Raw genomic sequence first — 12,925 nt, 5'->3', positions numbered from 1 at the left:
AGGCTAGCCTGGGCCATCCAGGTCAGGGCAAGCTTTATGTGTAGGGGTGGGGAAACCAACCCAGTTCACCGTATTAGAGTCGGCCGCTCATGTGGAAGACTGGGGAATCAAACCCGGTTCTCCAGATTAGAGTCCGCTGCTCTTAATCATGACACTACGCTGGTGCCCAGGACACCAATAAATAAGTGTGTGTGTGTGTGTGTGTGTGTGTGTGTGTGTGTGTGTAACAGTGAATGCTTCAAAATAGCAGCGCCTAAAACTTAGGCCAGGGGAGGAAGGAGTCCCCAATACTACGTAGAGCTTGCTGTTACACAGGACATAGCACCAAGGTTAACTTCTAGGTTAGGAAACAAAACAGGTGAGGAGGGGGGGGAAAGGGTAGGGTGTTTAGGAACTGATGAAACTATCAAAAACCAATTCCTGATATTACAGAGTGGAATAATAAACTCTTAAGACTTTGCATTGATGGCCAGACTAACTCAGCTGATAAACCTGAAATCAGTCGACAAATTTGTGTTGAAATGGCAACCTTTCTACGGTTATTATTCACGTGATATGTGATACGTTAACTTTCTTAAAAGCTAAATAAGTAATGATTTAAATGAATTTGTTTAGTGCGATCTAGGATGTTTTAAATGTTCACGTCAAACGACAGGAGGTATGGTGATGGAATTTTTTTAGTCTAATATTTGTTGAGGTTTGTGGGGGTCGTAACATGCCTTTGTGAATATTAAGATGTTTTGTTGTTTTGGATGAAAGTTTGAAGCCGGGGTAACAGCTTACTCTCTTTTGTTAAGATTGGATTAAGTTGGGGCCCGGACGATGAAACGTGTTTTATCCCCTTTCCCTATCCTACCCTTTTTCTGTATACCTTTATATAAAAATTACGGTAATTTAAAAAAAACCCAGTTCTGACACACAACTGGGGGGAAGCCAAGCAAAATTACCTCAAAATAATTGTTGTCTTTGGTCAGTGGACGAGGCGCAACGTAACAGCCGACTTCGCCAGAGTTTCCTTGGTAACTGCCGAGAAGACACAAGATATGGTTCACAACTACTATAGGGCAGGACGGCCCCAGAGGAGAAAGCAAGTGAAGGTCAGGGGTTCCACTGGAGGGGACAAGAAGCCGGGAGGAATTATTTACAAGCACGCAAGCCCTACAATTCTGCCTCACCTCCTCCCAGGGAAACATCCCTGCGTTACTGAGGTGAATACTCCTTTGTGTGATACTAAATTGGCTAAAGGCAGCTTGTGTGTGTGTGTGTGTTAAGTGCCGTTAAGTCACTTCCGACTCATGGCGACCCTATGAATCAATGCCCTCCAAAATGTCCTGTCTTTGACAGCCTTGCTCAGGTCTTGCAAACTGAGGGCTGCGGCTTCCTTTATTGAGTCCATCCATCTCTTGTTGGGTCTTCCTCTTTTCCTGCTGCCCTCAGCTTTCCCTAGCATGACTGTCTTTTCTAGTGACTCTTGCCTTCTCATAATGTGACCAAAATACGATAGCCTCAATTTAGTCATTTTAGCTTCTAAGGTCAGTTCAGGCATGATTTGATCTATAACCCACGGTATCTGTAACACTCTCCTCCAACACCACATTTCAAAGGAATCTACTTTCTTCCTATCAGCTTTCTTCAAAGGCAGCTTAGGGGGGGAATAACTGGGCACCCATGTAGGATCCCCTGCTGCCAAGACCCACAACCCTTTGTGTCGAAGAGCAGTTAACTGTTCCTGATCTCCTAGGATCATGAGGGCGGCCATGTTGGATCGGCTCCTTTCCCCGGGAGCAGACGTTACCTTAAAGTGTCTCCATCTACAAGGATATGTTTGAATCGCTCTTGGTACCGGACAGCTCGCACTTCTCGGATTTCCCGGATCCTCCTCCTCCAGTTGAGAAATCGGTAGTGCAGGTTTAAATCATCCATTATGGCAGTAAGGATCTACCTGTGGGAGAAGTCCACATTTAAGGGGGGGGGGAATCTGGTTTTTTTTGCATTGAGCAAGTCCCCCGAGAGGCCCTACAACCGTGTGTGGACCATCCTATGATCTGTTTTTCCATTGACATAAAAGTCACTTACATTAGCAGAAGTGCTTTAAAAAAACTGCAGCAAGCCGTCGTACACAAAATACATATATATAGGCTTTTTAGCTATAAGTTTTAGAAGATATTGCATAATCCTGTGATTCTACCATTTTAAATGTTTTTTCCCCCATGAGTTAATTGATATTCTGGAAGTTTGAATTACCGGTATTGCATTGATTTTATTTTTATTGGTCTCAGACTGTATTAAATAAATGTGATTTGTACACGGAATACCCTATTGCATCCACCTGGCCATTTGCACACAAGGCACACTTGTGTTAAGCACCATCAAGTCGCTTCTGACCTATGGAGACCCTATGAATTAAAAAGGTAAAGGCGGTCCCCTGTGCAAGCACCAGGTCATTACTGCCCCATGGGGTGATGTCACATCCCGACGTTTACTCGGCAGACTTTGTTTACGGGGTGGTTTCCCAGTGCCTTCCCCAGTCACCTTCCCTTTACCCCCAGAGAGCTGGGTACTCATTTTACCGACCTGGGAAGGATGGAAGGCTGAGCCAGCCTTGATCCGGCTACCTGAAACCGACTTCCGTTGGGATCGAACTCAGGTCGTGAGCAGAGCTTTTGACTGCAGTACTGCAGCCTACCACCCTGCGCCATACGTTTGCACAGGCACCTGGACGAAGCAATTACAGAACACATTTTCAAAGCGAGACACAATGTGCAATCACAACTGCACAAGGATTGTGCCATGTCTAGCAGTACGAGAGCCAGCATCGTGGAGTGGCTAGGAGCGGCAGACTCTAATGTGGAGAACCAGGTTCGATTCCCCACTCCTCCACATGAAGCCTGCTGGGTAACCTTGGGCCAGTCACAGTTTTCTCCAAACTCTCTCAGCCCCGCCTGCATCACAAGTTGTCTGCTGTGCGGAAAGGAAGGTGATTTTAACTAAGCCCCTTTGAGATTCCTTAAAGGTACAGAAAAGCATGGTATAAAAACCAACTTCTTCTTCTTTTGCAATGATCCTTATGGTGATGGGAAACTGCTCAACAATGAACCCCACTCACATTTCAGCTGATGCATGTTCATAAAACTAGGTCTGAACCCTAACAAACTGAAGACACAGACTGAAAGTCAGAAGCAGGGGCATTGGAGACAGTCATGGAATTCAAACTCGCAACAGCACCCTGTTTAATCCAGCTGCCCCAGCCACGAACACAAGCCAAGTCACCTTGCCCTCAATCCACACCAACAACTTCAACAGCAGCTATGCAAAAAACAAATCAACTGAAAACCTCTCTAAACTTGCAGATCCTATGCACGTTGATGCAAAAGTGAGTTACACTTTGTGCAACTGGGGCTTACTCCCAGGTAAGCATGTGCAAGAGTTCAGCCTCCGCTTTACCACTCAGATCACTACCTACACAGCAGGTCAGCGTTCTTCCACTTCATGCCTCCCTTGGGACCCAGTCAGACAATCCTCATCACCAGTTTAACCAATACATTTGTAACTCTCCCTACAGACTGGGCTTTTCCATTATCTGCACACAACAGCCTTGTGATAGAAGCTTACTCAAAGCTATCAGCCTCATGGCTGAGCAGGGATTCAAACTCAGAACTCTGCCCACCTTAACACACTGGTCAACGCTGATTCTTCTTAAGTGGTAGAGAAAGTTGGCATATAAAAACCAATTCTTCTTCTTCTCACAACAGATACCTTGTGAGGTAGGTGGGGCAGAAAGAATTCAAAGAGAACTGTGATGGGCCCAGGGTCACCCAGCAGGCTTCATGTGGAGGAATGAGGAAGCGAACTTGGTTCTCCAGATTAGTCTGCCACTCTTAACCACTACACCACATTGGTCTGATCCAGTAGGGCTCTTCTGATATGATATACCCCTCAAGGAAAGGAAAACAAAGGGCTTTCACATCCCCTTTCCTGGGGTACCGGCTAAGACTGACAAAAGGCCAGATATCCAGGCCAATCTGTGACTCGAATACCAATCTTGGACTTGAAAACTGTTTCAGCCCCATCTCTACACTTTGCTATGAAGCCCCCCAAATTAGGTTTGGGCAGATCTCTCAACCTTCCAAGGCCAGGGATGCTAAAATGCAACTTGAAGCTCCTTGGAGGCGAGGTGTGCTGAAATTAAGTCAACAAACACACAGATTAATGCACCCAACACTCTACTCAAGCCTTTCCAACCCAGGATAAGTGAGGCTCTGGCTGCAATAATCGGTTTTCAATGTCAGCCCTCTACCTAATGTTTTCAGTGTCAGCCCTCAACAGAGCATCTACCTAGCTGGTATTTATCCTGCCCTTCCTCCAAGAAGCTCCAGGTGCTACACATAGCTCTTCCTCCCTTAATTTTATGCTCACAACAACCCTGCGAGGTAGGTTAGGGCAATAATGAACAACTGGCCAAAGGCACCAAGCAAGCTTCAAGGCAGAGTAGGCATATGAACCTAGATCCCAATCCACCATTCTAACCACTATGCCACACTGGTTGTCACCAGGGATAATAAAGAAGATAGCATTGTAGAGAGCGCCTCTCTCTCGTCCCTGAATCTACTGATCACAGGAAGATTCACAAAGTTGGAAAGGGTCATCTAGTCCAACACCTTGTCCAATACAGGATCAGCCCTGACAAGTGTTCGTCCAGTTGCTGCTTGAAGACTGCCAGTGAGGGAGGGGCAGCTCACCACCTCCCCAGGCAGCTGATTCAGGACTTTCACATGGTCAGATGAAGCTGCCTTATACTGAATCAGACCCCTGGTCAGTATTGCCTACTCAGACCGGCAGCGGCTCTCCAGGGTCTCAGGCAGAGGTCTTTCACATTGCCTACTTAACTAGTCCCTTTAACTGGAGAGGCCAGGGATTGAACCTGGGACCTTGTGCATGCCAAGCAGATGCTCTACCACTGAGCCTTTCATGTGGTCACATGAAGCTGCATTCTACTGAATCAGACCCCTGCTCCATCAAAGTCAGTATTGTCTACTCCGACCAGCAGTGGCTCTCCAGGGTCTCAGGCAGAGGTCTTTCACATTGCCTACCTGCCTAGGCCCTTTAACTGGAGATGCCAGGGATTGAACCCGGGACCTTCTGCATGCCAAGCAGATGTTCTACCACTGAGCAACAGCCCTTCCCCTGGGGAGCTCACCACTCCCCCAGACAGCCGATTCAGGGCTTCCAGGCCACAGGCTGCAAGTTCTAGTCGCTATAGCCCCCCCCCCCACACACACCCAATTCCAGAAGGATCCATCTCCTCCCAAAAGGATGCACCCCCCTTCAACTAGCCCAGAAGAACCTTTCTAACCCTACCCATTAACGGGGCGCCCCAACCCTCTTCTAACCCCAGCCTGGGTTCTCAACAAGGGGTAATAAACCAAAGTACAGCACGAGGCTCAAAAATATTAGAAATAGAAATAATGACAATACTTATTTCAGTGTGATAACAAACACTTCAATGTATTGTGCATGTAAACTTCATAAATGTATTAAATGTCCTTAGCATGACATTTCCGAGTAACAACAATTCAATGAATTTCATAAATACAATAAATATTCCTATATATAATTAATGGCAGTACAAATTACCAGCATCTGTTGTTAATTGTGTGCAAAAATGCTCTAATACATAACCACAGAGTGTACCAAACAGCAGCTAGTATTAATGGGGGAAATTCCTCCCCAGGGGGGAATTTTAGGGTTCCGAGGGGGAGGATTGGGACCACTATTCAGCAAAGCGTGGTGTCCTGTAGATTATGCACAATCTGTAAAATTTCATAAATACAATAAATATTCCTATATATAATTAATGGCAGCACAAACTACCAGCATCTGTTGTTAATTGTGTGCAAAAACGCTCTAATACATAACCACAGACTGTACCAAACAGCAGCTAGTATTAATGGGGGAAATTCCTCCCCAGGAGGGAATTTTAGGGTTCCGAGGCGGGAGGATTGGGACCACTATTCAGCAAAGCGTGGTGTCCTGTAGATTATGCACAATCTGTAAAATTTCATAAATACAATAAATATTCCTATATATAATTAATGGCAGCACAAACTACCAGCATCTGTTGTTAATTGTGTGCAAAAACGCTCTAATACATAACCACAGACTGTACCAAACAGCAGCTAGTATTAATGGGGGAAATTCCTCCCCAGGAGGGAATTTTAGGGTTCCGAGGCGGGAGGATTGGGACCACTATTCAGCAAAGCGTGGTGTCCTGTAGATTATGCACAATCTGTAAAATTTCATAAATACAATAAATATTCCTATATATAATTAATGGCAGCACAAACTACCAGCATCTGTTGTTAATTGTGTGCAAAAACGCTCTAATACATAACCACAGACTGTACCAAACAGCAGCTAGTATTAATGGGGGAAATTCCTCCCCAGGAGGGAATTTTAGGGTTCCGAGGCGGGAGGATTGGGACCACTATTCAGCAAAGCGTGGTGTCCTGTAGATTATGCACAATCTGTAAAATTGTAGGGTTGTTTTTTTTTCCAGTTAGATTATCTTGGGAAGGGGGGGGATTAAATCCTGAACTATGGTGGAAGGGGGGAATGGAGCAAAAAAAAAAGGTTGCGAACCACAGCGTTAGAGCCACACCTCCCAGCCTAGAAATGCATGCCTGGAGGTCTAGATCTCCCCTCCTGGGTCCCCCAAGCTCCCCCCTGATCCCCCTCCCCCCCAAACCCCGGGGGAGAGGGATCCTTACCCCGAGATCACCCTCCATGGGCCCCTCCCTCCTCCTCCACCGCTTTGATCTCCTCCTGCCTGCTCACTCGCCTGGCCGCCCAGCTCACATCCGGCATCTTCTACCGTAGCTCCGCCCCTCCCTCGCCTCATTGGCTCCTTCCCCCGAGATCCGCAAGAGTGTCGCAGAGGCCCGCTGCCCCGGCGAGCCAATCCGGTGCCGGCGGGGGCGTGGTTTGCCGCTGGCGAGGAATGAATGGGCGGCGCTCGAGGTATGAATGGGCGGCGCTCGAGGTATGAATGGGCGGCGCGAGGCGATGCTCGAGGGCCGCGGGAGTCGGTGATTATGACGTCAGGGCGGGCGGGTCCCGGAGAGCAGAGAGCAGAGGGTGTTGGGTTTCTAGGGTTGCCAACCTCCAGGCGGTGACTAAGAGGCTCAAAGGACTTAATAGCAATGTCAAAAGGAGGCTTTTTTTTAGGTAAATTACTGCATTTACAAGGATGTCAGAGCAAAAAAAGAAAGCAAAAATTAAATATATGACGCCTCGCAGGGGGTGGCTCAAAGCACAAGGCTCAAAGGACTTAATAGCAATGTCAAAAGGAGGCTTTTTTTTTTTAGGTAAAGTAAATTACTTCATTTACTACGATGTCAGAGCAAAAAAAGAAAGCAAAAATTAAATATATGACGCCTCGCAGGTGGTGGCTGGAGATCTCCCGCTATTACAACTGATCAACAGGCGACAGAGATCAGTTCCCTCCCGCAGAAAATGGCATCTATGGCATTATACCCCATTGGAGTCCCTCCCCAAACCCCGCCCTCAGGCTCCGCCCCCAAAACCTCCAGGTATTTCCGAACCCAGAGCTGGCAACCCTGTTTCGAAGGAGAAGTATTCTTGTCTTTGGGATTGGATGTTTCCTTGGGTTGCCAACCTCCAGGTGGTAGCTGGAGACGTCTCACTATTACAACTGATCTCCAGGCGACAGAGATCAGTTCTCCTGGCTGCTTTGGAAGGTGGAATTTATGGCATTATGCTCCATTTGAGTCCCTCCCCAAACCCCTCCCTTCTCAGACTCTATACCCCAAATCTCCAGGTATTTCCCACCTCAGAGCTGGCAACCCTACTACCAGTTGGGGGGGGTTCATAAAAAAAATTGACCTCTTCCTATTGATTGCCAACCTCCAGGTGGAGCTTGGAGATCTTGCAGAATTACAATTGATCTCCAGATTACAGAGATCAGTTCCCCTGGAGGAAATGATAGGTTCGGAGGGGGGACTCTGTGGCATTAAATTCGGCTGATCGCTGTTGCCTGGAGATCAGTTGTAATAGTGGGAGATCTCCAGCCACCACCTGGAGGTTGGCAACCCTATTTCCCATCCAAGTTCTAACCGGGCCTGACCCTGCTTAGTTTCCGAGATCTGATGAGATCGAGCTAGCCTGGGCCATCCAGGTTAAGGCCAGATCAGGGATGGAAAGTGCCATCAAGTTGCAGCCGATTTATAGCGAACCTGTACAGTTTCCAAGGCAAAGAGACAGTCAGAGGTGGTTTGCCATTACCTGCCTTTGCGTAGTGACCCATCCAAGTACTAACCAGGGCTGACCCTGCTTAGCTTCTGAGATCTGATGAGATCAGGCTAGTGGGGGCCATCCAGGTCAGGCAACTGGATAAATGATGGTGGGAAGTCCTGTCAAATCCCAACCGACTTCTGGCGAGCCCATAGGGTTTCCAAGGCAGGTGAGACGAACAGAGGTAGTTTGCCGTTGCCTGCCTCTGCGTAGTGGCCCTGGACTTCATTGGTGGCCTCCCATCCAAGTACTAACCAAGGCCAACCCTGCTTAGTTTCCAAGATCCGACGAGATCGGACTAGCCTGGAACTCTGCCGAAGACCTGACAGAACTGCTGCCAGTCTGAGCAGGCAGTGCTGACCTTAATAGACCTATGTCTGACTCAGCGTAAGGCAGAGTTCATGTGCTTTCTATTTGCTCCTTCTAGACAAGTTTCCTTCCTCCTGTCTTCCTGAGAGCCAGCGAGGTAGAGTTCATGTGCTTTCTATTTGCTCCTTCAAGACAAGTTTCCTTCCTCCTGTCTTCCTGAGAGCCAGCAAGGTATAGTGGTTAAGAGCAGTGGTTTGGAGCAGCGGACTCTGATCTGGAGAACGGGATTTGATCCCCCACTCCTCCACATGAGCGGCGGACGCTAATCTGGTGAACTAGATTTGTTTCCCCGCTCCTACACACGAAGCCAGCTGGATGACCTTGGGCTAGTCACAGCTCTCTTAGAGCTCTCTCAGCCCCACCTCCCTCACAGGGTGTCTGTTGTGGAGAGGGGAAGATAATGTGATTGTAAGCTGGTTTGATTCTCCCTTAAGTGGTAGAGAAAAGTCGGTATATAAAAACCACCACCTCCTCCTTCTTCTTGGTTCAAGCATTACTAAACCCTCTCCATCAAGCAAAGCTTATTCAAGTCATTCTCTCCCCCGCCCTGCAGCAAGATGCGGTTCCTGGGAACCGTCTGCTCTTTTGTAAGACTGTGGGGAGTCCTTTCTGCCAGCATCCGAACACCCTGCAGAGCGAAGAGCAAGGAGCCACTTTGCTGCCTGCAGTGGTGGTGTGATTGAGAAGCCAAGTATTGCACCAGGACTCTTTAAGTGCCAGCTTGAAAACAGGGTCCAGGAGCACATCTCTGTTCCTTTCCTAGAAGCTGCAGTAGGGAGGAGGAGGAGGAAGCAGCGAGGAGCCAAGGAACTAGAAAGCTCTGGTTGTCAAAGGAAAGGCGGATGAGTTATTTCCTGGCTTCTGGCCCACTCAGCAACTCTTGTTCCACTCTGTTTTCTTCCCTATCCATTGAGTTGCAGTTTGCTACCATTCTTTCCTAAAACTTGGGGGTACATGGGGGTAAATTAGTTGGTGTTAAATAAACTAGAGATTTATAATACTGAGTTCAATGAAGCCGCTCCAAAGCCATGAAATAGAGAGGGGGCAACCACTGCAGAAGGCAGTACCATTTAAGTGGCTACACTGTCCGTCACTCACACCTAGGGCTGCCATCCTCCAGGTGGTAGCTGGTGATCTCCCACTGTTACAACTTATCTCCAGGCGACAGAGATCAGTTCACCTGGAGAAAATGGCCAACCTGGAAGGTGAACTCTATGGCATTATACCCCACTGAAGTCCCTCCCCTCCCCAAACCCCGCCCTCTTCAGACTCCACCCCCCCAAAATCTCCAGGTATTTCCCAACCCAGAGCTGGCAACCTTATTTATAGTTCACTGTTACACGTTTCTGCAGCCACACCACCTGTGCTTCTGCTCATCTTCCCAGTTTAATAATGCAGATAGGTGTGTTCTCCAGCACAGGAGTGGAAGAGCGTATGACCTCCCAAGATTCCTCCCCCCAATGCTGTATGTTTATAGTGTTTATTAGTTCTCTATAAAATTCCCGATGCAGCACAGAGTCAAACAATACTTCAAGCCAGCCGCCATTTAAAACCAACAATAACAGCCATTTAAAATCAAAGTTTAAATTAGCAAATACTATCGGAGAGCCAGAGTGGTGTGGTGGTTAAGGTAAAAACAAAAAAAGGGGGGGGGGGAATCTGATGGAACTCAACCAAAATGCTGATTACAAACCAAAGAGGTTGAGCTGGAAAATGCTAAAATTACAAATATATACATTTTAATAAGGTGCATATATAGATTAAAAACATGAAACTCCTAGTAAAAGCAGAAACGTACACATTCAATATATACAAACATGAACAACTGCGACGTACAATCTTTCATTGACCAATATGAGATCCAAAAAGGACCAAACGCATTTCGGCCTGGAAATGGTCAGTATAGAATTATAACTTATCACACATCCTAATAATACAATCATATCATAATAGGCAGTAAGAGATATCTAAAAGCCCTTCTAGTACAGTGAAGTTCCCTGTAAATTTCTTTACTTCTTATATGCTAAAACCTGGCTTCGCAGTCTCACCTTTTGTTGTATGCCGGGGCTCTTAAGGATGTGGATACATCAAGCAGTGTGGTTAAGGTGTCAGACTAGGATCTGGGAGACCCAGGTTCGAATCTCCAATCGGCCACGGAAACTTGCTGGGTGATCTGAAGCCAGTCACACACTCTCAGCCTCAACGCTGGCAGGTACTTGGATGGGAGGCCTCCGAGGAAGTCCAGGGGTGTGACGCAGAGGCAGGCGATGGCAAACCACCTCTGAACGTCTCTTGCCTTAAAAACCCCACCAGGCTCACCATAAGTCAGCTGTGACTTGGTGGTAAAAAAAAAAAAAAAAAAAAACAGGCATCCCAAACACATTCTGATCCCCCCCCCCAAAAAAAGTAGAAGGATGCTGCCTGACATTCATCTGAGGGGGGCAACCACCCAAGACCCTGTCTGCCCCCCTAGTGGAGGGGGGGCAGATAGTGCAACAGAAACAGCTGCTTGTACCCACCCCATCTGGGGCTCAGGAACCTGGCTTCTGGTGGCAGTCGCTGTTACCCCCCGCCACATATGGGGTGAGGGCTGCCCGTTGCCACCACTTGCTTGGATACTGGTGGCAGGGGGTAGGCCCAGCGTGGTGGGGGGCTGGCAGGGATTCTGGGAACCCCTCCTAGAACTTTGCTGGGGCCCCAGAATCACTGACTGTCCCTGCAGTGAGTTCCCTGCCATTATGAACAACGCATGAAGCTGCCTTACACTGAATCAGACCCTTGGTCCATCAAAATCAGTATTGTCTACTCGGACCGGCAGCCGCTCTCCAGGGTCTCAGGCAGAGGTCTTTCACATCACCCACTTGCCTAGTGTCTGTAACGAGATGGCGGGGATTGATCCTGGGACCTTCTGCATGCCAAGCAGTTGCTCTACCACTGAGCCACGGCCCCTCCCCAATAATCATTGAATTGAATAAGTAAAGAAGAGCCTTCACTCATAATGAGGTGGGGCTTATTGTCACTGCATTTGACACTTGAACGTACCCTGATAACTATCTCAGGAAGGGAAAGCTCATACCCTGAAAAATCGTGTTGCTCTCTAAGGTGCTACTGCACTCAAATCTACCCGATAACTAGGGTTGCCAACCTCCAGGGACTAGCTGGAGATCTCCTGCTATTACAAGTGATCTCCACCCGATAGAGATCAGTTCCCCTGGAGAAAATGGGCGCTTTGGAAATTGGACTCTGTGGCATTGAAGTCCATCCCCAAACCCTGCCCTCCTCAGGCTCCACCCCAAAAACCTCCCAACGGTGGCGAAGAGGGACTTGACAACCCTACTGAAGTCCCTCTCCATGCCAAACCCCAGCCTCTTCATGCCCCACCACAAAAACCTCCATCTATTTCCCAACTCTACAAAACTTCTGAGGCTAGTTCCAAGCTTTTCAGCCCTCTCTGATCAATGGATTTTTGTTCCCTTGTTTTCTGTATGTATGTATGTATGTATGTATGTATGTATGTATGTATGTATGTATGTAAACCATGTTTGGTCCTATAGGAGCCTATTTGAGAGAACTCAAGGTAAGCAGAGATACCTCTTACAACATATTGTACAGGTAGAAACCATGAAGATGGTTAGATTATCTTTCACCCTGCCTAGAGCATCCCAACCCTGGAAACCTATTACGAACTTCTCATTTTGGAGTTGAAACCTGACGGAAAGGGCACCCCAACTTCGGATCGCTCCTTAAGTGTTGATTTGGTGGACCCTAGAATAATGGCAAAGGATTTCGGGTAAGGATGAGGAAGTGAACATCTGTGATACTGTTTAAAGCCAGGACAAAAAGAAACACTTTGAAATACAACAAAGACTGATGTCAGGGTAGGGTTGCCAGGTCCCTCTTCTCAACCGGCGGGAGATTTTGGGGGTGGAGCCTGAGGAGGGTGGGGTTTGGGGAGAGGAGGGACTTCAGTGCCATAGAGTTCAATTGCCAAAGCGGCCATTTTTCTCCAGGTGATCTGATCTCTATCGGCGGGAGATCTTAGCAGGAGATCTCGTACCACTACCTGGCAGTTGGCAACCCTACGTCAGGGCACAAAGAGTTTGCTTATGGTGTGATTTCCTACGCCGGTTATTATTCCTGAAGTTGAAGGGTCAGTCCAAACCACATGGCAGAAAACCAGTCCAGCACATTCTTGTTGCTGAACAGCTGCTGCAGCTGGAGGGATGTCAGACTGGAAACAGGGTAT

General features: G+C 47.7%; 1 protein-coding gene across 1 annotated transcript in view; it reads right to left on the bottom strand.

Annotated features, from left to right (window-relative positions):
- SPRYD3 (SPRY domain containing 3) overlaps positions 1 to 1,937 on the bottom strand; it is a 32,862-nt gene extending 30,925 nt beyond the window's left edge. Inside the window, exons 1-2 of the mRNA XM_056857928.1 lie at positions 1,796 to 1,937; positions 948 to 1,023 (exon numbers count right to left, since the gene is read on the bottom strand). Coding sequence (XP_056713906.1) covers positions 948 to 1,023; positions 1,796 to 1,923 — 204 coding nt within the window. The 5' untranslated portion in view covers positions 1,924 to 1,937. The remainder of the gene's footprint in view (positions 1 to 947; positions 1,024 to 1,795) is intronic.
- Between the last annotated feature and the right edge of the window lie 10,988 nt (positions 1,938 to 12,925).

The sequence above is a fragment of the Euleptes europaea genome, chromosome 1 (assembly GCF_029931775.1).
Source record: "Euleptes europaea isolate rEulEur1 chromosome 1, rEulEur1.hap1, whole genome shotgun sequence".
Lineage (NCBI taxonomy): Eukaryota > Metazoa > Chordata > Lepidosauria > Squamata > Sphaerodactylidae > Euleptes > Euleptes europaea.
This window is presented reverse-complemented; position numbering and strand designations above follow the sequence as displayed.